This window comes from Vanellus vanellus (genome assembly GCF_965231255.1).
Source record: "Vanellus vanellus genome assembly, chromosome: 1".
Lineage (NCBI taxonomy): Eukaryota > Metazoa > Chordata > Aves > Charadriiformes > Charadriidae > Vanellus > Vanellus vanellus.
The window spans coordinates 49,337,291-49,361,633 of record NC_138905.1 but is presented as its reverse complement, the minus strand read 5'-3'; the positions used below and the strand labels follow the sequence as shown (position 1 = coordinate 49,361,633).

Genomic DNA, 24,343 nt, shown 5'->3' with positions numbered 1-24,343 from the left:
CTAGTGGAAAACAAAAGCTACAGATATACTCAAATACAATACTACTGGTGTGAATTCAACCAGCTAAGATAACAGAGGTGACTACTTCTGTCTTAAACTTAATGTAACATCAAGAAAAGTACAATAAGAAATGAGATCTGAACAAGGCATGACACAAACATTGGTCATATTTGAAATAATATCAGGATTATTGAACAGAAAATGTCATTAGCCAAGTGGGACTGTGTTATGCTCATTTATAGATAATTTTAGCAAGTGGCTTTACTTAAAAAACAACTCTTACAACTCTGAATTTTATTTCTACATAATTTGGGGGAGGGAGGGGGGAAGAGGGGGAAGTATTCCCTGGAGGCACACTAGTAATTTCTCAGAGCCCTGAAATCAGAATTGGGAGTCAGACATTAGTTCTGTTTCTAATTTTACTATAATCCCCCACAAAATTAGTTTCTTTTGAGTGCATATTTTCAGCAGCAGTCTTCCAATAGCCTTCACCACTGTATATGCTTCTATAGAAATGTGAAAGTGAGCAACTTCCTACCTGTAGAACAACTAACAGAACTAAAAAAAATACTTCACAATCTCTGAATAAAAAGCACCATATTAATGTATCTGATTATTTGTGCTATAGTATGCACATCTTGTAATTTTTCATTCAAACCCACTAGTTCCCCAAAGCCTCATAGTAACACCTATGCGTCCCTTTCTGCTTTGTTCCTTCAAATACAGGAAAAGCAACATCCTTGTCTTTGGTCTTCACTGGTGTACCATCATCTACTGGACCTCACTGATATACTCTGGATTATTACAGGGTCTTCAGTTCATGTTTCTGTCTCATACTCTGTTTGTCTATCTATGCACAAAGGAAAATTTGTATATTTTTCTGAGAGTTCCTAACATTTGAAATGTACTGATTGATTGTAATGGGAGGAGGTGAAAACAGGCGCTTCTCTACATTTTCTGTTCAAAGCTAATGCATACAGTAGTTTTCCTTTTGAAGAGCCAGAGTTAAGCATGATGTATTAAGATTTTGTCATGCCTTATATTCCCTGTTCAGTTTAATGGTTGAAAACCTCACCCATACAGTTTTAATGTAGTCTAATTTAAAACAAACCACATCAACTTATAAAATACCTGCTAATATGAATTATTCTATGTGCAAACACCAAGTTTCTCATTAACACCCAGCAAATAGATTTACTGCCACCTTTTATTCATAAATTTGTCAGCTAAGCCAGAATTCTGTTTCATGGAGTTGGGCTTCAATAAAAGCTAGGGTTTTTTCTAAAATGAAGTAAGCTGTGATATCAAGAGCTCATTTTTCTAGTTAAATTTCTTATTTTAATTTCTCTTGCTTCTGTTTATTCCATTCCCTAGTTCATTCTCTGTACGAGATTGTTTAGGTGAAGTGTTGCCTTCTGATACACACCTAAGCAGAGACTTCACCAAGCTAGGTATCTCCATACTACAGTTCACTGTTCACCAATTTTAATTGACTCACTCTTGCAGTTAATACCCGCATTATACTAAATGATGCTGTTGTTAAGCAGTACTAAATGGAAGATATTCTATAAACACCATTCTATATGGCATTAATAAATTTGTTCTAATCTTTGCTACATGGTACTAAATTCTTCCAAACTTGTTCTAACCCTCATGAACCCGGTAAGACACATGAATGGTTCTTGATTTTAAACACACGTTACCAAACAGTTTGCTAAAGTAACTTGATTCCAACGCACTGAATTTTGCAACATGACAGTGTCTCAGGTATTGTCTACAATGGCAAAGAGACATCACACCACATATCTATTTAGAAAACAACTGCTTTGCTTATTTTTAGAAAAGCTAGATGCAAGTGTATTGAACTAAAAATATATTTACCAACCTACCTATATTACTGGCAACACAGCAAACCTTACTGTTATTGATCATCCATTAAAACATTATTAAAAAAAAAAAAAAGACAAAGAGAAAGATGTTCTTTAAATTTGGAATTGCATGTGGTATCCAGCCAGGTAGTGGTGCCACTGCTATAAAACACCATAATGGGATTATCCCAGAAAATCCCATAGTCAAACCCATTCCATTATCAGAAAACAATCAGTGGCTGGAAACATTCTCAGATTCAAATAATGCACATAAATTATAGAGAGTATGAGTTATGATCTGACAAGAACAGTAAGAGAGGTTTCCATGCAGCTCAGTGCCTGCTTTAGCTGCATATTACTATGTCAGTATTTTAACTGTGTTGTTTGGGTACTTAGGGAGAAACATTAAGGAATTTAGTCCCTGCAGTCATTAGAAAGATATGTATCTTTTATACAAAAGCATCTAATTAAAAGGAACAAACAGAAAAACCCCTTTGGATAACACACCCACTTTTATACAAAGTCTAATGACTTTAAGACAAGTTATTTGGCAGAGTAATTGTCACTCTCAGCTTCTAATCCAGATGGTTATTTGGTTTAAAGTGCTGGTTTTAAATTATGCAGTTTTCCTTTACATGTTTCCCTCCAGGCACTTTAGGTTCTCTTATTTATCCTTCAGTACAAATACAATCTATACACTGAACAAGGGAAAATCTCCAATATCTATCAGAGCAGCAGCCCTCTGGTCATCTTTGTGGCCCTCCTCTGGACTCATTCCAACAGGTACATGTCCTTCTTATGCTGGGAGCTCCAGAGCTGGCAGTATTCCAGGTGGGGTCTCACGAGAGTGGAGTAGAGAGGCAGAACCACCTCTTTCAACCTCCTGGCCATGTTACTTTTGATGCAGCCCAGGGTATGGCTGGCTTTCTGAGCTGCGAGCACACATTGCCGGCTCATGTCCAGCTTTTCATCCACCATTATCCCCAGCTCCTTCTCAGCAGGGCTGCTCTCAATTAATTCATCCCCTGGCCTGTATTGACACTGGGGATTGCCCCAAGCCAGGTGCAGGACCTTGCACTTGGTCTTATTGAACTTCATGAGGTTTGCATGGGCCCACTCCTCAAGCCTGTCACCTGTCAAGGTTGCCAGGATGGCATCCCATCCTTGTATAACATCAATTGTACCACTCAGCTTGGTCTCATCCAAAAACTTGCTGAAGGTGCACTCAATCCCACCATGAAGATATTAAATAGTATTGGTCCCGAAACAGACCCTTGAGGGACACCACTCACTATTGGCTTCCATTTGGACACTGAGCCATTGACTGTAACTCTTTGGATGCAGCCATCCAGCAAATTCCTTATCTATCTAATAGTCCATCCATCAAATCCATATCACTCCAATTTAGAGGCAACAATGTTGTGGGGGACCGTATTAAAGGGTTTACAGAAGTTCAGGTAGATGACATCAGTTACCCTTCCACTGATGCAGTCACTCCATAATAGAAGGCCACTAGATTAGTCAGGCATGATTTGCCCTTGGTGAAGCCATGTTGGCTGTCTCTAATCACCTCCTCATCTTCCATATGTTTTGACATAACTTCCAGGAGGATCTGCTTCATGATCTTACACAGCATAGAGGTGAGGCTGACTGGTCAGTGGTTCCCTGGGTCTGGGTGTAATATTCCCTTTCCTCCAGTCACTGGGAACTTTGCCTGGCTGCCATGACTTTTCAAATATGATGGAGAATGGCTTAGCAACTACAGCTCCCAATTCCCTCACGACCCTGGGATGTTTCTTAGACTAAAAGTAAAATCATATATATTCCAAATCATCCTTGCATTTCAAATCTGTACATACTGACTTGATACCCTTTTCCATTTTCTTGCTGCTATTAGCAAACAGACTTTAACGGATTTTAATAAGAAAATTTCAATGAAACAAAAAAACCCCACACTACTCCACAAGTTACTTCACAGTCTTAATGTTTACTTTCATAACCATTTTGGTGTAGGAGGAAAAAAAAGGATGGATCAGAGGTCGGAAAGATGCTGGGGGCATAAGGTATAATGGTTCTACAACTGCAAGACAGCCTATAATTAAACGTTTGTGCCCCGAGACCACATTCTTCTCCTGCACGTAGGCGGATGAATAACCGACGCTACGCTGGCAAAGCATATCTCACACTCCCCTCTAGCGCCCACGGTGCACCGCTGCCTGCTTGTGTCCCCTGTCTCCCAACAGCCTGAGGGCCACAGGCCTCTCCGGGGGTCTGGACAGCTCTGCTGCTAACACAGCTGCTCCCAGTATGATTCCACGCAATTAAATTTGGGGTTCTTAGTTTTGTTTTAAAAGTAGGATGTGACATTGAAACTCTGTACTAACAGTAAGTTATAAAGTCCTCATTTTAGATACGATGGAACTTTAGGTGTGCTAGTATATTACATTTGCCTCGAGTGTATACATTGTATTACCTCAATTATTATGACATCATATGTGATCGGTGTAATTTATGTGTGCAATGCAACATACACGCATAGACCAAGTTTGTCTATGTGTCCTTGAGTTCTATGTGTACTTTTACTAAGTCCTTTCCTACAGTGACCATGCAGCCCGCTAAACCTTGAGTTACAATCTTAAAATGTTCTTCTGTACACATGACTTCTGTTTGGACATATACTACCTTAACTCAGTGCCTGAGGAAAAAAACTTGACAGCTGCTGAAACAACAGCCTACTGAGACATGACGCTTGGAAGACATTTTCTGACGCACCATTTATCATTGCCATCACAGTGCACAACAACTTAATGCAGTAGATTGCACTTGTATATCACAGACCAGTTATTCTCAACCTTAAAAAGACAATGCCGACTCGTAATTGTATTAAATTACTACAAGTTACAATAATCTCATTCTGAAAAGAAAATCTATGCATGCTAATGAGAAAAAATAATCAGCATAAAAACTATGACCTGCCAGCTTTATAACTACAGTCGCTATAGCTAATTATATGTCTGCAGCAAGGGAATACTTTGCTTCCTACAAGCATCTGGGAGTCTTCGAAACACTCTCAGGTGAGCAGGAGCGGCAAGGAACAGACTTTGTAAGCCCCACAATTTGAGAAAAGCTCTTCCAGCAACTTGTAGAAAGAGGGATGCCGCCCTCTTTCTCTCAGTAATCACAGTCCTTCCTTTGCTTTCTGCCTATCGCCTGGCAATTTATAATTCAGGAATTTTGTGGGCAGGTACAGATTCCAGTTTATTGCTAGCACCCCAAAAATGAGTAAAAGGTACCGAGCTGCTGGAAGTGTAGCAGCTGTGAAGAAGGCAAAAAGAAAATGATTCGGTATGACTGGGAACTGTCATTTAGCTCAGCTTGTAAATAAAATAACAGGTACTTCTGTCCACCGGGTTTTAAGGAGCTTCCATAACACATCTGAACCTGAGAACATAAGGTACCAGAAATACTGAGATACCGTAATGCACAATTACAGCAGCACAGAGCATAGTTTCTCTCATTCAAGAAGAAAAGGAAAGGAGAACACAGAATAACTTAAGGTAGTAAAATCTGCTTCCCAGAGGGATAGGATCTAAATGTAGCTTGGCTGTCTCCCTGCTGAGAGGTGTCATTCACAGCTGATAAACCCGAGAGAAAGAAGACAGTTGCAAAAACAGTTGAGAAATGGCTGGAAGAATTCAATAGTGGTGAAGAGACCAAGTGAATTTAATTTTAACTCATTAACTCCCTGTTCCTGCAACGTGGTAGAATGTGGGACATTTAAGTTTTACCACTACCAACTTTTTTAATGATACATTTTACTTTGTGATAACTAAATCATGGGAGCTAACATAAAGGGATGGGTCAGTGAGCTGTGTAGAAAAAAAAAAAACAGCACAACAAACCAATCCAAATCAAGAGCAAATAATGACATAAAACTGTAGCTTTAGGTTCAAGTAACAGTCAATGTGTCCTATCCCACCACTTTTTTTTTTTTTTTTTAAATTTTATGGTCTGAAGCTGTAGAGGCAATATATCAGCCTGCATAACATCAGTGTAAGGAGTGGCAAGCAGATTTTCATGGAAACTTTCTTATATACTTGTTGTGATAATCCTGCTTTTTTTCAGCCCTTTTAAAATTGTTACTTTAAATGTGCATTTCACGGTTAAACACAATTGATTTGGAACTGTCCTATAACTGACAAATCTTACACGTTGGCCTAATTACTGACCTGATTCTGCAGATCTAAGAGTTTAACGTCAGCTGAAACTCTGTAAAGTGCAGACCGGCTTTAAAAAAAAAAAAAAAAGGGGGGGGGGAGGGGGTGTAATTGCAGTATAAGTTACTTTTTCTCATCGCACGACAGCTCTATCACAGCCCTTTCGCTAATGGATGTCAACCCTCTTTTAACCGGCACAGCTATCGCAGCAGCTTTTTTTCAGTGAGATTGGTTCCCTCATGAAGCTGCATAAACATCCACAGCACTACTAACACCAGCATTTCTCTGTTGTGGCTTTGTTTGTTTGTTTGTTTGTTTTTTAGGAAAAAGAGGTAGTTGTACTTTAGAACATTAAGAAAGCCCAGGCGAAACACCCCGTTGCCACCCGCCTTGAGAACCAGCCCAGCGCTGGGGGTTTTCCCTCACAGGCTTGCGGGGAAAACTAGGTGTTGTTTTGTTTTGTTTTGTTTAAATAAAAATAATAACCCCCAGGCCAGGTTTCCCGCCTCCGGCCCCGCCCGCCGCAGCACCCACCGAACCGCCCCCCCCCCCCCCCCCCTCAGCGGCAGCTCAGCCCCTCCCCACCACCAGCCTTCCAACCGGCGGACACACCGGTAGACAGAGGAGACCGTAATTTGCCCTGTACCGAGCGGGGAAGCCGCTCCCCTCCGCCCCGCGGCCGCCGGGCCCAGCCGGCGACAACCCCCTCCCCGCGCACCGCTGAAGCGGCGGCGCCGCGGCCTTTGCGCCTTTAAAAGAGAGTCGAGCACCTACACAATCGATGAGGCGGCCCCGCCCCCCCCCCTCCTTCCAATGCCCGCGCGCGGCGGCCGGCGAATGGGCGGCGGGGAAAGACGCGCTGTTGGCGCCGCGGATGAATTCGGGGCTCGGCCGGCCGCGCCTGGAGCGCGGGGGGTTTGACGGGCCGCCGCGCCGTGCCGGCAGCTGCCGTTGCCGCGGCGCCCCGCTCCGCCCATGGCCTCCCCGCTGGTAAGGGCTTGGCGCCAGCCCCGGCGAGCTGCGGCCGGTGGCTGTCGCCCGGCGCCGAGGGCTGCGCGGCTACAGCCGCCGCCACCCGCCGGTGGGAGCGCTCAGGGTGCAGGGACCGTCCGCCGCCGTGTGCGGGACGTTAACGGCTCCTGAGGGGGGAATGGGGGGGGGGGAGGGGGGGTAGAGAGCCGCTCGCACCCGGCGGCTGACGGTGCGCACCCTCTCCCTCAGGAGGACCCCGTCCTGATCCGGCCTTTTCGAGGCCACAGAGCGGCCGTGACGGGCGTCGCCTTCAACGCGGACGGCGCGGGGCTGGGTGAGTGCGGAGGGCCGGCGGCGGGGCCGGGCGCCGTTTGCTTTGCGGGTGGGGCGGTTCGTCCCCTCCCTCCCTCTCTCCCTCCCTCCTTCCCCGGCAGCCGGCGGAGCCGCCGCGCTGTTCCGGGCGCAGGTCCGGGAGCGGAGGCGGGGCGGGCTCCCGCACCGGCCGGGCGGGCCGAGGAGTCTCTGCCCCTTCCTTAAGCGACAACTTTTTGAGCAAACCACAAGGCGGGAGGAGGGGTTTGTCCCGCGGCGAGACGCGGGGGGGGGGGAGGAGGAAGTAAGTAAGTGAGGGGAGCGCCGATGCCGGAGGGGCGGGGGGGACTGCTCCGTGCTCCGCTGCTGCCCCGCTCCCCCCCCCACGCCGTCCCCCGGGAAACCTCTGGGACCGCCACGGAGGGACTGGCCGCAAACTCGGCCGGCGGCCCGAGCCCGAAGCTGGGAGTGCCCGGAGCCCACTCCGTGCTGGGGGACGCGGGGGGCGGCGGCCAGCAGTAGTTCGGGGAGCTGCTCGCCGCTGGGCGCCGCTTTTAATCGGCTGCCATGAGGATCCGTCTGGCGAGAAGATGGACGTGGGTCCGCAAAAGCTGCGTGTTTCTCGGCTTCTTGATGATCGCTTACTTCGTGGTCGAGCTGTCGGTTTCGTCCTTCGGTGCCTCCCTCGCCGGGGAGAGCATCACCAAAGGGAAATGGGAGAGGCGCTTTTCTGACGGAGCAGAAGAGGCTGTGGATTTGGCTCGTCCAGTTTATGACAAATCCCCGCCTGATCCTTATGCCCCAGGAGAATGGGGTAAGCCCTCTCGTCTGCAGCTGAGTCCTGAGGAAAAGAAACAGGAAGAAGAGTTGATTGAAAAGTACGCAATAAATATCTATTTGAGTGATAAAATCTCTCTTCACCGGCACATTGAAGATAATCGACTGAATGGCTGTAAAACTAAATCTTACGACTACAGAAGACTGCCCACGACATCTGTTATAATTGCTTTTTACAATGAGGCCTGGTCAACGTTGCTGCGGACGATACATAGTGTTCTTGAAACATCACCTTCAGTGCTTCTAAAAGAAATTATACTGGTGGATGACTTGAGTGACAAAGTGTATTTGAAGGCTGAACTTGAAAAATATGTAAGCAGTCTGAAAAGAGTTCGTTTGATAAGAACTAACAAACGAGAAGGATTGGTTCGTGCACGCTTAATTGGCGCTACTTTTGCTACTGGTGATGTCCTCACATTTCTAGATTGTCACTGTGAATGTGTCTCTGGCTGGCTGGAACCACTGCTCGAGAGGATTGCTGAGAATGAGACTGTTATTGTTTGTCCTGTCATTGACACCATTGACTGGAAAACATTTGAATACTACATGCAAACAGCAGAACCCATGATCGGGGGGTTTGACTGGCGGCTGACATTCCAGTGGCACTCAGTACCTAAACATGAACGTCTCAGGCGCAAATCTGAAATCGACCCAATCAGATCCCCAACTATGGCTGGTGGCTTGTTCGCTGTCAGCAAGAAGTATTTTGAGTACCTGGGTACCTATGATACAGGGATGGATGTTTGGGGAGGGGAGAACTTAGAATTATCATTTAGGGTTTGGCAGTGTGGAGGCATGTTGGAAATTCATCCGTGCTCCCATGTAGGCCATGTGTTTCCAAAGCGTGCACCGTATGCTAGACCGAATTTCCTTCAGAACACAGCACGTGCTGCTGAGGTGTGGATGGATGAGTACAAAGAGCACTTTTACAACAGAAATCCTTCAGCAAGAAAAGAAAAGTATGGAGACATTTCTGAAAGAAAAACACTAAGAGAGCGTTTGAAATGCAAGAGTTTTAACTGGTATTTAAAAAACATATTTGCTGAGCTGCATGTACCAGAAGATCGTCCTGGCTGGCACGGTGCTATCCGCAGCACAGGAATAGCTTCAGAATGCCTTGACTACGTATTACCAGAACATAATCCTACTGGGGCTCACCTTTCTCTCTTTGGATGTCATGGTCAGGGAGGCAATCAATTTTTTGAATACACATCAAATAAGGAGATTAGGTTTAACTCTGTAACTGAGCTATGTGCTGAAGTCCCTGAGCATGAAGACTTCGTAGGTATGAGGAGCTGCCCAAAAGATGGATCTCCTATCCCAGAAATTATTATATGGCATTTCAAAGAAGATGGGACTATTTATCATCCTCATTCGGGAAAGTGCCTTACTGCTTATCGTACAACTGAGGGGCGTGCTGATGTGGAAATGAGAACTTGTAATGCTGCAGATAAAAATCAGATTTGGAAATTTGAGAAATAACTGCTGGTAGTACGAATCAAATGGACTGTGATCTCCAAGGTTTTTACATGCGTGAGCATCTAGCGACATGTGATTGTATACCTTGGGATGCCTCCAGATGTGTCTGTAGTGGTGTAGAAACTCTGTCTGTGTGGTGATCTGTATGGAAGGCAAAAGTAAATACTGGGGTTTAGTTTCTGAAACATTTCTAATACAGATCTAATGCCTTTTATTTTTGTAAAATTTTGATCTGTTATTTTCTTACTTTGGTCTGTCTTGATTATGGTAAAGCAAAGGCTTTTGAGTGGGTGGAGGAGATGGGATTTTTTTTTTTTTTTCTTAAAAAGATTAGACACATTAAACCTGCAAGATAATGTTACGTGAAAGTAAGGATACTTTACTTACAGAAAGATAGTTTACTTACAGAAGTAGAAGTTAAGGGTCTTGCAGTGGAATTAACTGACCTATGTTGCAGATACATTATAATATATGTATCTAACACCGTAAGTAATGCTGCAGTAGGATGTGATTGAGTTGATATTGATGTGGAAAGCTGACTCTTAAGCCTTGTAATCTTCTGCAGTTTTCTGGGAATTTGCATGCTCTTAAGGGTTTCAGGGTGACAACTAGCTATATTACATTGAAGAAAACCAAGGGTTTTTTTAGTAGATAGGCTTTGGCTCTGGTTTGCAGTCTTGTGCCTGTTATGGAAAACTTACCTCATGAGGGTTACTCAGGAGCTCTCAGGCATTTAGAGAAGATCATAGTCACAGTGGAACCAAGGACATGCTGGCGGTACCACGAATGGGAAGAAATAAGGATGGCTACAAGTAAGAACTCTATTTAAATGTAACTGAGAAGGAAAGAAAGTACAGAGTGGCATTAGCTACTGCTGTTTTGTAGCTATATATTTAATATTTCTGTTGCCTCTGTGTAAGCTTTTCCACATTAAGCCTGGCATCCTAGGGACACATAGCTTATATGACTATCCCATGCACCTTTTTTTTTTTTTTTTTTTTTTTTTTTTTTTTGTCTGTCAGTGGGATAGAGGAAAAATTGGGGCTGTTTTATTTAGCATCATGTATTTTGGCAACAGCTCGCATGCATAAGCCCTAGGTAGAATTTTGAAATAACGTACCATATGCTGCCGCTTCCTAGTCTCAATAGTAGCATGGGAGACCTCGGGTAAGGTTGGGAAACTGGAATTCCTGAAGTGAAGGGAATTGAAAAGGCAAAGGGCAGCTTGGAGGAAACCAAGATTTGTTGGTTAGGTGGTTGATAAAACAACTTATTTAGAAAGTTTTCTGTATCCTGTTATGCTGAGTTTTGAAGAATATTGGTTCTTGAATCGCGTCACTAATCTGTTTTGAGTGTGATTATAGACAGTAGATGTGACAGATGTATTGTGTACTTGAAAAAAATCTTGTGTTAAAATCTGTGCTTTTTAGCTTTATATGATTGAAGTTGAACACTTATCTTAATGTTTCAAGCATTCTGGCTTTTTTGATTACTTTCACCGAAGTAATAAATGTTCTTCAGTAGCCACAGCATAGTAATTCTTGACACGGGGCTGGTAGGTAGGAGCTTGAGCTATTGAGCAGTAAAAATCTGGATACTTGAGGAATGTAGTAGTTGTGTGTTTGCTGCAGGTGTTAGTAAGCAGAAGGGTTAAAAGGGAGCAAGTGACACCTGAAATAAGTGAAGACTTGCCAAAAATAAAGCAAGAGTAGATTAACATGTATTTTTGAATCATAGTCGTTTTAAGGAGTTGAGAGGCTTGGGTGGAAGCAGGCTAAGATAGAAGGGGAACAGAAGAAGAAAACTTGGAGCTGGGGATGTAGTGTTGAACTATGCTAAAAATGCTTGCCACTGTGTGGCATGGGTTGTTTTAAGTCTGTAACTTATTTTTAGGAGGTTACTTGCAATTGGATTTTTTTTTCCTTTTTTCCCCTAAGTTGATTTTTTTTTTTTTTTTTTTTAAAAGGGCACTTCTTTACTATATAAGGGAGACATTCCTGAAAAATTTCATTCTACTCTGCGGCAAGGAATTCTTTTGTGGACCTACAAGTTATGAACCATTTATCAAATTTTAAAAGGCAGCCAGACATTATGTACTGGGGCAATAAATTATATAAAGTATGTGCTTTTGTGGAAAGCTTGCTGTAGACTGTTACATCCACTAGAAATGACAGGAAAAAGGCCTGAGTTCTCCTACAGGGCAGAGCATAAGTTGTATGTGCAATGCATGTTTCCTCAGATGAAAGTAAATAAATGGTGTGAATATAGACTATGCAACTTTTATACAATTAACTTTTTTAGGACTTGGCGAAAATTAAATTTCATACAAAGAACTACCTTTGTGTTAAAACTGACATTCAAAGTGTTCCTTATCTTTGGAAGCAATAAGTCTAAGTGAATCTGCCTCTTAAAGTTTGAAAAGTTATTCTCTCTGTATGTACCTGAACCCTTTGTCCTTCTCCCCCCACTTCCCATCCTATTTTTGTGGTTATTTAAAAACTAAAAGAAAAAAGCAAAAGTAAATAACCTGGCCCTGAAACAAACAAACAAAATTCTTCCCAATGGGAATAAAAAAGTTGGGGGGGCATGGGCTAGAGAAGGAGGGAGAAAGAGAGAAGAAAAAAAAAAAAAATTGCCATTTCAAGTTCCACTAGTTTTGAACTGAGTTGCAGCAATTCTATGGAAATACTACAATCCAGTCGTTTTTCAGCGTGCACAGATTTCTGGAAAATCCAAAACTCCGAATGATTTTACATTCTGTTAGACTTTGAAAATTTGGGGAACGCTTGTATGTATTTTAAACTACTGATTTTAAGTGACTTAAAAGAAATTGAATGTAAACGTAACACTGAATAAATGTGGGAGGGCTTTGAGGTTTATTTTGAAAAAATAAAATCCAGAATGATAATTAAATGTTGGCTAGTGTGCTGACTCTTTTCAATTCTCTTCCACTTGTGTAAGTACCTACAATATACAGTAAAAACTGCCATGAACTTGAACTTCTGGGAGTTATGAAAAATTCCTTGTAACTTGTCCACTGTGCTTAGAATTCCAGATTGGTTCCCTTGACAAAAGTTCAATTAATAATTGTTTTCCTCCAAGTAGGAAATCTTGTGAATCACTATTAAGTGTGTTTGTATAGTGACGGTGCACCTTATCACACTGAGATTTGCAAGGTTCCTGTAAAGTGTGTGGATTTTGGGGTGGTGGTGTTTGAATATTTACACACACATCACATACACAGTCCTGTATTCCATCTGACCTACAATTCTTGCACTGAGTGAGTTAATTATATTGGAGATGCTTCAGCATTTGGGGGGGTGGGGTGGGGAAGGGTGAGCCAGTGGTGCATCTAGCTGTTAAAGCCTGGCTGAGTATGTCTCTTCTGATCTTTGCATGACTTTGTTATAGTCACTACTGTGGTATTCTGGGAAATAGTGCAATGGTAATTTCATATTGTCACAAATATGTGTATATACGAAAATGTATACCATCAATATTTACAACTTATAAGTTGAACTTGGTTTCATTGCAAATACCAAAAAAAATCTTTTTTGTGGCATATGTGAAGCCCGGATATCTGTTTAGAGAACTGCAACAAAGTAGTGTGTAAACTTGGTAGTTTACACACAAACAAAGTAGTGTGTAAAAGTCTTTATACTTTGGTGTTCAATTCTGTTATGATTCATCACCAGAAAAGCAAATTACCTAGAGATGCATCAGCTATACTTGGTCATGTACAGAAAGCACTGAAGGTTTAAGAAAAAAAAGGCATTGAGGGTATAAACTGGACTAAGTTGCATATTTGAGTCAGTTCAGTGTGAATTCTCAGCTTTCTTCTTTCTAATTATATTTTGCAGTTGATCAAATACTTCTGTTACTACAGCAAGGACAAATTTTTTCTTTCACCTCTAAACAAGGTTCTAGTTATGTGGTGTTTTCTCTGAGGATCATGCGCATGTTTGTGGTACAGCCCATCTTAAAAGAAAAATTGTTCTAGACCTTCTGTGTTTCTTTTGTTTCAGTTCCAGTACTTTAAATTAGCCTTGGAGATCTGTTGTGGACCATTTACTGGTCATCTGGTAATTGAAAGTCAGACTATAGGGTGCTGGTGTACTTAGCAAGTGCTGACAGAATGTAACACCTGGGTCTGGGGGCATCGCTGTAGGACCCCGTGTGTTATCTGTCCTGGAAGGTCCTTGCTCCCCTCCTTTTGAACACTTACGTGCATAGACAACGTGAACCTGAGGGGAGGATAAAGATAAAAGGATAAAGAAGCAATTCTTAAGATACTGTGCTTGAATAAATTGGAGAAGCATTGTTATAAACTAGGCAAAATCCCTTAAAATGGAATAAAAAGAAAAGCAGAGAAATGTATTTGATAATAGTAAACTATGCAGTAGAGTTTTCATGTATAAAACTGTTTTTAAGATTAGTATTGGTAATGGAAATTATTGCTGGTGTCACTGTTGCCCTATAGACTCTTGTATTTAGTGCCAGTGGTTAGCTAAGGTAGAACGTTTACCATAAAGCAAAATGCTTAGGTGTTGGCCGTAGGCACCAAAGTTGACTTCAGCCTGCTTGAAAAGGGAATAGCCTGGCTTGGCTGAGCCTTGGTACTGGTTTCCTTGGCAGGATGGGGGCTAAAGTTGAATGTAGATTCAGAGTTTTGTCTTAGAGTTTCCTTTTCTGGGTTTATGCCTCTCCTATACTGTTTGGATATAGACTCACATCAGCCTATGTGCCTTAAGAAAATGATTCTGCAACGAATCGCTTGGTTACTCCCCCTTTCCTGTGCAGGTCCTGAATCTCTGCCCTCTACCACCCCCGGGGTGGTGTCAGCTGGGCTGGAACTGCAGCATCAGAGGTAATAACAACCTTTGAGTGTCATGGTAATGAACAGATGGCTTCAAGAGAGAAACGTACTTCAGGATGGAGAGAGGATGCTGTGTGAGTGTAGGCAACAGGGAGTCTAGAGGGAGGGCAAGGAAGACACTTGTGGATGTCCTAGGGAAAGGAGAACTTCAGGTCACTGGTGTGTCTCATTAACCTTGGGATAATCCATCTGTGAGAGACCAAGCTACAAGAAACCAGGCTTTGAATTTATCGTATTGTTGTCTTTTAAAATATTACTTTCAGTTTTTAGAACTGAAAGCGAAGAGGACGGGTATTACATGACCTTCATGCAGTTCACAAGGTACCTCTTAGTGTTCCACAGGTAACTGGCAGTTTGTGCGTTATTTGTTTTAGAAACCATCAATTTTGTCTGTTCCATGTTTCCAACGTAGTGCCTTCAAATTCTGTTTTGGCTTACGTTTCACTTTTTCCTTTCTGTTTTATGCCACTCTAGGTCACCTTTTTCTGAATTAAAGGGAAAAAAGAAATAATTCAAGTACAATTAGAAAGAGCCTGCTGTAAAACAGAGTTTTGAAAAGTTGGGTGAGGGGAATATCCTGAACGACTTTGTCAAATTTAGGCCTGTTGATATGGGCATAGGGATAATCTGGTCCCACATCTTCTACCAGAAGCTAGTCTTTTGTGAGTAAAAACAATATCTCTGCTAAATTCCTAAGCAGAGTTTAGTATCTAATATTTTGTTTGAGGCTTGCCTTGATACACATGCCGATAAACAGACTTTTCTTTTGTGCTGTGTTGGTGCCTGGAAGAGGTTGGGAAGGGAAGAGCCGTCCTTTTCATGTCCTCTTCAACTTCCAGGAGGTCCCTGCTCTTCCTCTCCCTCCCTTTCTGTACAAGGGCTGGGAATCTTATAATTGAGGGGTGGCAGTGTGAATCCCTTGTTTTTATTTCTGACCTGCATGCTACCACTTAGCAGAGATGAAGATAATAGGGGTGTGGGAATATCACACTCTTCAGTTTAATTAAACTGCTTTTCAACTTTTGCTGCTTATAGCTTTTACCAGAGCGTGATCATTTTCAGGAAACTGTCTTCCTTCTCAAATATAGATAGTATGGTTCACCTATAAAGTGACTGCAAACAAAAAAATTGTTGGTCTGATAATAGAAAGAGACAACTTCACATTGTGTTTTGAACTAGACAAATGTTAGTATTAAAAAATAGGTACTTAAATAGGATTACAGAATTATCATATTTGGATAGTCACTTTAGTGTAGATATCTGAAATGTTAGAAATGATATCTTGAGTTTCAGTTGCCTGTCTTTTCAGAATTAAACGCTTGATGCTTGAAACAAATTGCATCTCGGAGATCAAAGTGAGATCACTGAAGAATGTCTCTTGCTCTTAGTATTTGATAATGCCAAATCTGGATTCATACTTAATGATGTGTGCATGACGTTCGGCTTTGGTTTTTTTGTTCTATATCTTTAAAGTACTTGTGAGCCAGTTTGCTTAATATCTGGGAGAGTTAAGAATTATCCTTTACTCCTCCCAGTCTTCTGGTGCCCTTCCAAAAGGTTGGTGTTGGCATTGCTGGCTGCCAGGCCTCTGCTCAGGCCAAGTATCCATTAAAACCCAATAACTGCTCCCTCCCCTTAATACCCACAAAGTTCACCGGTGAATCCAAATCCGTAGTCATTAGCTCTGATTTTTCTGACAACAGTGAGTGGGCTCATAATATCTTTTATTTCTTGCCAGCTACCTCCTCTTTGGATAGGTTTCTTATGGTGTGGAAGCTGAAGACACAATGCAGAGCTTACAAATTCGTAGGCCATGCGGAAGCGGTGACCAGCGTACAGTTCTCACCAGATGGGCAGCTCCTTGCTACAGCTTCTCATGATCGTACTGTCAGACTGTGGATTCCTTGCATGTCAGTATAACTGGGCGATGCTGCCTATGCGTTTCGTTAATGTGCAATGTGAATATTGAAGTCTTTACCCAAGAGAAGTTTCTCTTTCCTTCCCACATCCCTGACTGGGCTTTGACAGAAACAGAGATTGGGAGTGCAAGCAACACAGTTCTTTACTGTGTTGCTTTGTTCTTTACTGAATATTCTGTAGTTTCCAAAGAAAAATATAGCAATTCAGAAGTCATGATTTCATGTGTATAAGACTATGCTTGGTAGTATTTCTTTGGCTTAAAGGATATATTTCTTTTAATAAGGATTGCATGGATGCACTTCATTTTGGGAAGACAAGTGATGAAGGAAACAAAAGATAGCATTTGGCAGGGGGGACCAAACAACTTTGACTTGACTTGTCTTCTTAGACTGTTCTCAAGTAATAGTGATTACAGGCTATTCAGAATGATCTTAGACTGATGTTCCTTTAACTCTTAAGTGTTTTGTAGATTACTATAGCAAAAAAACATAATAAATGCTTTCAAATGTAGGTAGGCTAGTGCTGCTATTTAATTGCCCTGTTTTCTAAAATTGGTCATATTAAATACAATTACTTTAAAGTCTGTTATTCTAATATTTCGTATACAAATGAAGCAAAAAAATATTGGCAACACTAAGATTTAGCCTGTCTATGTTGCTTTTCCATTTGGATAAGATTCCAAACACATTCACTTGAGTTTTATGTGTTTTTAAACCATTTCAGTTTAATATAATTGTGGTTTGGTTTGGTTTGTTTTTTTTTTTTCCTAGTCATGGAGAATCGTCAGTACTGAAGGGTCATACAGCATCTGTTCGTAGCGTGAGCTTCTCACATGATGGCCACTTACTAGTTTCAGCATCCAATGATAAATCAATAAAAATATGGAGTGTTCACCGTCAGCGCCTTTTGTTTTCCCTATTCCAACACACTCATTGGGTTCGTTGTGCCAAGTAAGCATTCTTTTTATTCTCTTTGTAAAGAAGCAGAACTCCTAACAAATTGTTTTTATTTCTTAGGGCAGAACTAAGAAGAAAAATCTATGGATGACAAATGATGATCTATCACTAATAATAAAATTTTAATAAATCAGTCTTACACACACACATTTTATATATATCTTCTAGCCGAAATCTGAAAACTTGCTCTGTGTTAATATGTGTACATATTAAATCTGTTGCTGGATGTTAATTCTTTTGCTTTAAAGGAAAAATAAGGTCTTTGGTGTCTATTTTCAGTCAATATCCTGTCTGTTTCCCCTGTCCTGTATGGTTTTGTGCTGTATTAATGTATTTCACAGCATTCACTTGTTTCTAGATTTATTATGCACAGCAGGGGTTTTCTCAACTATTTTTGGAACAGTAGTGGCATATAAGAATGGTCATGAGTCAAAATGAGTTAAAACTTACGTAATTGGAAAAGGTAAAAGAAATGGTTGTTGTACCACAAGTTAAGATTTGCACTTTATTTAAAGGCAGGGCAGCTCTTCAAAGACAAGAAAAGATTGTTCTTTGCTCTCTCCGCCCCCCCCATATTAATGGAAAATCTGCAGCTGAAAGGCCTGATTTAAATCTCTTGAGAAAGAAATTTAACACTGAAGTGCAGAGCCCTACAAAGTCCCAAAGTATCTGATTTGTTGAGAAGAAAAATAAAAGCTCTAGGAAAACACATGTGGAAGTTCTTGTGTTCAAGAATGTCCTTGTGTTCTAATGTCCTTGTGCAGCTGCTCAATATGAGAAATAATAAGGGTTGGTGAAGTTACAGACAAATCGATTGTTCTGTTTAAAAACCCAGTCTGCTAGTCTAGGAATAATCATGAATGTTTTGCTGACAGTCTAGAGAGAACTCACGGGAGAATATATATGTAGGTTAAAATTGAACGCAAGGTTCTACTGTGTCCTCTGTGTCTTTTTGCCTATAGTTTTCTATAATAACCTCTTTGGCATGTGAAGTGACAACCTTAGGCTGCTGTTACCTCCCCTCCACCCCTTTCTCTTGTTTATGGATGTTTTTAGTTGTAACTGATACTGAAATGGGGGGAGGAATCAGGGGAGAAGCTTTTCGGTTTTATTACTCCATGAGAAATAAGAGAAATTCAAATGTTCTTTGAATGTTACACATTGCAATTCCAAACAGACTTTCTCAGTTCTGGTGTTTTGGTACTTATGTCTCTAATGTTAATCTATGTAGTGTCAGTTGTTTAGTAATGTATACACTTGCATGTTCCAGATTTTCACCTGATGGAAGACTAATAGCATCTTGCAGCGAGGATAAATCTGTTAAGATCTGGGATACAAGAAATAAAACTTGTGTTGATAGCTTCTTAGATTATGGAGGGTAAGTGTTACTACAAAAAAGGAGGAGAAATGTAAATGTGTAGTTTTAATGAGATTAAATTAATGTTTTGTGGTGTTAACCTATATATGTTGTATCTGAAAATAGATCAAACTTCTAACACCCGTGTGAACTAAAATAATTAATTTCACATTTTTCTAAAGAGGTTAACTGGCTGCAATTATCCTGCTGTTTTCCCATAGCCAAGAAATAAGCCCAAGAAAAATCACATTGTTCTTGGATTTTTGTATGTTTTCATCTTTTTCCTCCATTTTGATAATGCTATTTGATATTGGATGCTTGAACAAGAAGAGAAGTTTGAGAATTCTTCACTCATTGAAAACAGTATTCTGTTGGTCTCGGTGACCTGCCATATTTAGGTTTAGAAAATACTTGCTTTTACACATCTGCAGTTTTCTTAAACCTCTTGGAACCAAAGCTTTAATTAAAAAATGCAATGGAATATTAATCTTGTACATGTGCTTTGATAATTTCATAACTGTCCTCTCTGTCCTTTTTCCAAGCTAAAAGGTTACAGCTAGATGCTCTGCTCTTAGATAAAGTTATTTTACTTGTAGCCTACAAACTCTTTGCTGCACTGTCTTCTAGGAACTTTGTACTCCAACTGTGAAGGTTTGAGTCAGGATAATGATACTATCTTTTTAACAAAAGCCAGATTATACAGTCTGATCTGTCATCTTGTTTTCTCATGCTTATTTTAGTTGCTTGAAATATGTTATTTGAGTTTCCATACATGTGGATTCCATACAAGTTTGTGTCAACTCAGAGTTAACATTGTTTTTTACGTATATATAGATAGTTATATCTCCAAATATTTCTATGGAAACATGTCATCAATTTATTTTCATTAATTATATTTAGATTTGCAAATTTTGTGGATTTCAACCCAAGTGGTACATGTATAGCGTCTGCAGGTTCAAATCATACAGTGAAACTGTGGGATATTCGAATGAACAAGCTACTGCAGCATTACAAAGGTAAAAACAATGTAGTTTGTATTTTCTTGGAGCTCTTGGCAATGAAATGTGATTTATTTAGATTACATGATTTCATACCTTACTGTGGAAAGTGGACAAACAAGTCATACTGGCATTTTGTAAGTAATCTTTTTGTAGTCTAGCAACCCTAAAAACCCAGACTGAATCCTCATTATTCCTTTGCAATGCTTCTCTTAATTTTTTAGAACAGAACTAAGCAAATACTTTGGGGAGTCTGCTGTGCTCCAGCACTTTAGTTGTTTTTCCATTAAATGAAGTAGGTTGTTCTTTGGGAAGTAAAAAAGAGTGAAGAAATAATGTGTGCATTTCCTGTTAGTAGGTATCTATAGTCTTTGAATATTGTTTTCTGTAAATTAGTTCACAGAGCAGGAGTTAATTGTGTATCGTTCCATCCTTCTGGTAACTATCTCATCACTGCTTCTACTGATGGTACCCTTAAGATTTTGGATCTCTTAGAAGGAAGACTTATTTACACTCTTCATGGACACAAGGTATACACAATAATCCTATTTAAATGAAGATCTTAATAGGTTTCTCAGTATCTTTTCAAAGGGGAAGTAATATTTATGCCACTGTGTCTTGTATCTTGCAACTTGGAGATTAGTGGACAGCAAAGTGTTGTATTAATACATCTTGTCACAAGTGCATAAGGAAATACATCAGTTTTGCCTACGATCATGCAGTTAATCTGCCAATATTGTATGCATGCTTAATGTTAAGTAATAGATCATGTTCTGAATTAATTAATAACTCACTTTCTTGGCTGTCAAAATCAATTATTTGGCACGTTAGCCTTTTTGTCTTTTGAAAAACAGTGCTTTCTATGGAGGGGGAAGCTTATGGAAGCTAGCTTTCGTGAAGAATGGTAGACATTTTATCCCTTTCCTCTCAATATGAAACAGACCCTACTTTTGATAATGAATCACTCAAGTGCATTGTCTTGAGTAATGTAATATATATATATGATAATTTTTCATTGCAGAGTTAAAGCATAAAATCTAAGGAAAATGCCGCTATCTTCCTAGTATTGATTGCAGCAATTGTAATGTAGCATCTTAGAAAGATGTGCAATATTACCTCTTCAATCAAGTTGCTTTGCAAAAATTTCACTACAGTTACATTGTTCCTTTTCTATTAAAAATGAAAAATCTATTTATATTAAATAACGGCATAAGTGTTTCTGTCTTTGCTTTACAATACTATCATTACAATAATAGCATAGTTTCACTCTATGCTAATTTTTTTCTTTTAGGGACCTGTACTTTCTGTGGCTTTTTCAAAAGGTGGTGAAAAATTTGCATCAGGTGGAGCAGATGCTCAGGTTTGTGGCATTGTCTCATTAAGACATTTAATTTAAAGTTTGTTACAGTGTATGGGACTTAAATATAGTGTGTCACAGTAACATGCTAATTACAGTATACTGACATGTATTCTGTTTAGTAGTGTGTTATATAGACTTTGTTTTGCCCAAAGTTAAATTTGAGGAGAAAAACAATAAATGCATCATTTAAAAACTTTATCTTAACTACTTCTCACCTTAATATCCAATTGAAAGACGACAGTACTAGCCACTTCTGTTTCAAATATTAAAATAAAGGAATGCTTTTTAAATAGAAATATTTAAAGTGTTGCAATTCAGTGTGAACAAAATAGTTGTGTTGTAACTAGTATTAACGCCTACATGTTCTATTAGGTTTTCACTTCTTTTAAAGTCACTACCCTGTAAATGTAAGAATTAAGTTGTACTGCTGGGAAAACTTTGGCTAGAATTGGGGAAGAAAATCTTGAGTTAGCTTTGCTAATTTACATTGGTGAAACAGAAAAGTACTGGATTTTGTACAGGGAAGAGCTGTTTGAGCATTTTAAACACAAAAGTTATTTTAAATTAAACAGCAAATCATACAATTCACCTTCATCTGCTGTGATAAATCTCATAATTGCAACAATACTATTGAGCTTGGAATAGACTCTATCAGGTCTTTACATTCTCCAAAAATGAAAGAACTCTTGTAATCCAAGGCTTAGAGTTTCACAGTCTGAAATGTTTCTTAATATTAGTTGTCTCTTTCATTGTTTCCTGATTTAAAAAGCTAAAAGCTCAAGGTAGACACAGAAAGCCATGCAGTAGAAATTAAGATCTTCTGAATTTACCATAAGTCACGTTTATATTCTGTCTTGTGGAGATTGAAACATGTTTTGGCTAGTAACAGAGACAGTCTTGGAAAATGATAAATACTTTTCAATTAAAACCTGCAGTATTAGAAAAAATACAGTCTGCTTCTAGTTTTTCCTTGATGTTTCAGGTAATACACTTTCTAGAATAACTTGAAAGTACTCAAAGGAAAAAAAAAATTAAACTGCTTTCTATCACAAGGTATTTAGTAAGAAGCAGTGCCAAGACTTGCAGTTATTGGAAAAGTGAAAATGCTAGCAAACTTCCAATATTAATTTTACAAGCAGAAAAAAACCCCAAGAATGGAGAAAAGATATTTGTTCCTTGAGCCACTGGTGTAATCTTTTATTTTCTGTGCTGAAGGCTTTTTTACGAGACTTTTTCAGCTCCAAAATGAAACTTTTCATTTCTAGATAGTCCTGAATTGTTGACCTAACTTTTCATCAGTACTTTCCTTTGAGTTTTATGACAGTTGGTATATTATACTTAACTTGAGAGGAAGTGAAGTGCATGTATTACTCTAGGTCACATGACAGAAGATTCATCTAGGAAGCCGTGATGATGGAAAGGATCTACAGTATGAAGCCTAACTCAACCTCCCAAATAAATGCCAGCATACCCTGGGAATGTCTGTCCTATTGAAAGGTTCCTTTGAATTTGGGGCCTCCGAATGATATACAAGTTCAATGCAGTCATGCCATTGCCTTTTTCCTGCTCTGACTCCGTGGTTTAGAGCTGGTGGCACATGGGATCATGGAGTGAGTGGGTGTTATGGTGCAAAATCTGTAAGATGACTCATGCTCCTCAGCAGTTTGATATAGTGGTTTCATGCTGAATGCATGAGAGGAAAGATCCAGTTTCATCAGGAAGTGCTTTCTTATGTATGTTGAATAAAGAAAAGTAGTCATAGTAGTTTTAGTAATGAATCCTGGTTTTATTTACCTTACAGGAGGGCATGTTTTTATCTGTTGAAGGTTTTTTTCCCTCTTTCTTGTGAATGTTATGGTGGGAGGGGCCTACTTATTTTGCTGTAACTTTTACTTTTGTATTGTAAGCTTTAAAATGTGCAGTGCTAACCATTGTGTGGTAGCTGCCTATGCATATATCTTTATGTATAGTAAACATAAGAACTTTATTTCTCAATGTCCATTTTCTGTTTATGTATATACACACATACTCCACAAACATCCTCTTTTGCTGACCTGTCCACAGTCCTCGTCCAGGTCTACCAGGGCAATAGTTGTGGGACCTCTTCTCAACTCACTGTGCTAAAATTAAGCTGATTTCCTGTAAGTGTAGGGTGTATTTATTTGAAAAGGTCTGCTGGCAGATCGGCAATGTCAAGCGGATGAGCAGAGGCTGGTCATAAAAGTATCATCTTCTATCCCTCTTCCAGTATCCAAAAGATACTGTCTGTCCACAGCCTGAGTTGAAGGCAGCTGATTAATTAAGTTTACCACAGCTTACTTGCTCTATACACGTATTATTTCAAGACTATTACATTTTCAAACAGATAAAATCTGTTTTTCCTCCATCGAAGAAGGAAAACCAGTATCTCTGCTTCTAGTTTCAAGTTTCTCTCAGGTTTGTGCAGAGCCAGCTGAAAGCTTTGTTCAGAAGCACATTAAGTATTTGAAACACGCACTGGATACTTCTTTTGTTTCTTTTTGTTTGCTTCTTTCCTCAGTCAAAAAACCCAAACCTGTAGAGTACTGAAGTTGATGTTCTTCACACTTCTTGGCTATATGTGCACATGGCATTATTTCGTTTACCTGCTTCCATGGAAGACACAAGACATTTTACTCTTACTTTTAAGTGAAAGAGCAAAGTTATACCTATTCCTTTAGAAGGTAGTAGCCTGTGCTGTTAATTCAGTTCTTGCTGTATAGAAGAGACAACTCATTGTGTCCAGTTGACTGGCTTGACGTAAAGGGAAATACTTCCTTATGGAATAACTATTTTTCTAGGGTTGTGTGTAGTTGCTTTTACGTTGTTTGCATTACAGTTGAGATACTCGAGGCATATATAGATGTTTCCATGCTGGTTTTACTCCTACTAATTTTGTTATCTGTAACAAGCTGTAGTGGCATCGCCTTCCACTTTAGAAAAAAATGAAATATATTTAGAGCTCATGCAGCTCAAATGCTCACCACTGATTAAAGATCCTACTTCTGCTGCCTCCTGCCTATACCTTTGTTTACACTCAGTGCTGAGCCAGTTTAAATTGCTAAACCAGCGGAAAATTAGCCTGAAAAAATGGGGGGGGAGGATCACAAAAAATGTGAATAACTTTACGCTGGTTTGGGTGATGGAGGCGGTGGAACTACACAGCTGAGAAA

At 40.1% G+C, this 24,343-nt stretch overlaps 2 protein-coding genes across 2 annotated transcripts in view; both read left to right on the top strand.

The window, feature by feature from the left end:
* Positions 1 to 7,936: 7,936 nt before the first annotated feature.
* On the top strand, positions 7,937 to 10,649 carry GALNT4 (polypeptide N-acetylgalactosaminyltransferase 4; the record flags this gene model as incomplete). Its single annotated transcript, XM_082489869.1, has 1 exon — positions 7,937 to 10,649. The coding sequence occupies one exon, from the start codon at positions 7,937 to 7,939 to the stop codon at positions 9,686 to 9,688; it is 1,752 nt and encodes a 583-aa protein (XP_082345995.1). The 3' UTR covers positions 9,689 to 10,649.
* Positions 10,650 to 15,171: 4,522 nt separating this feature from the next.
* Positions 15,172 to 24,343, top strand: part of POC1B (POC1 centriolar protein B) — a gene marked incomplete at its 5' end in the record, with an annotated part of 47,893 nt that continues 38,721 nt past the window's right edge. Inside the window, 7 exons of the mRNA XM_082490169.1 lie at positions 15,172 to 15,223; positions 16,300 to 16,471; positions 17,252 to 17,431; positions 18,708 to 18,815; positions 19,695 to 19,810; positions 20,189 to 20,322; positions 21,084 to 21,152. Coding sequence (XP_082346295.1) covers positions 15,172 to 15,223; positions 16,300 to 16,471; positions 17,252 to 17,431; positions 18,708 to 18,815; positions 19,695 to 19,810; positions 20,189 to 20,322; positions 21,084 to 21,152 — 831 coding nt within the window. The remainder of the gene's footprint in view (positions 15,224 to 16,299; positions 16,472 to 17,251; positions 17,432 to 18,707; positions 18,816 to 19,694; positions 19,811 to 20,188; positions 20,323 to 21,083; positions 21,153 to 24,343) is intronic.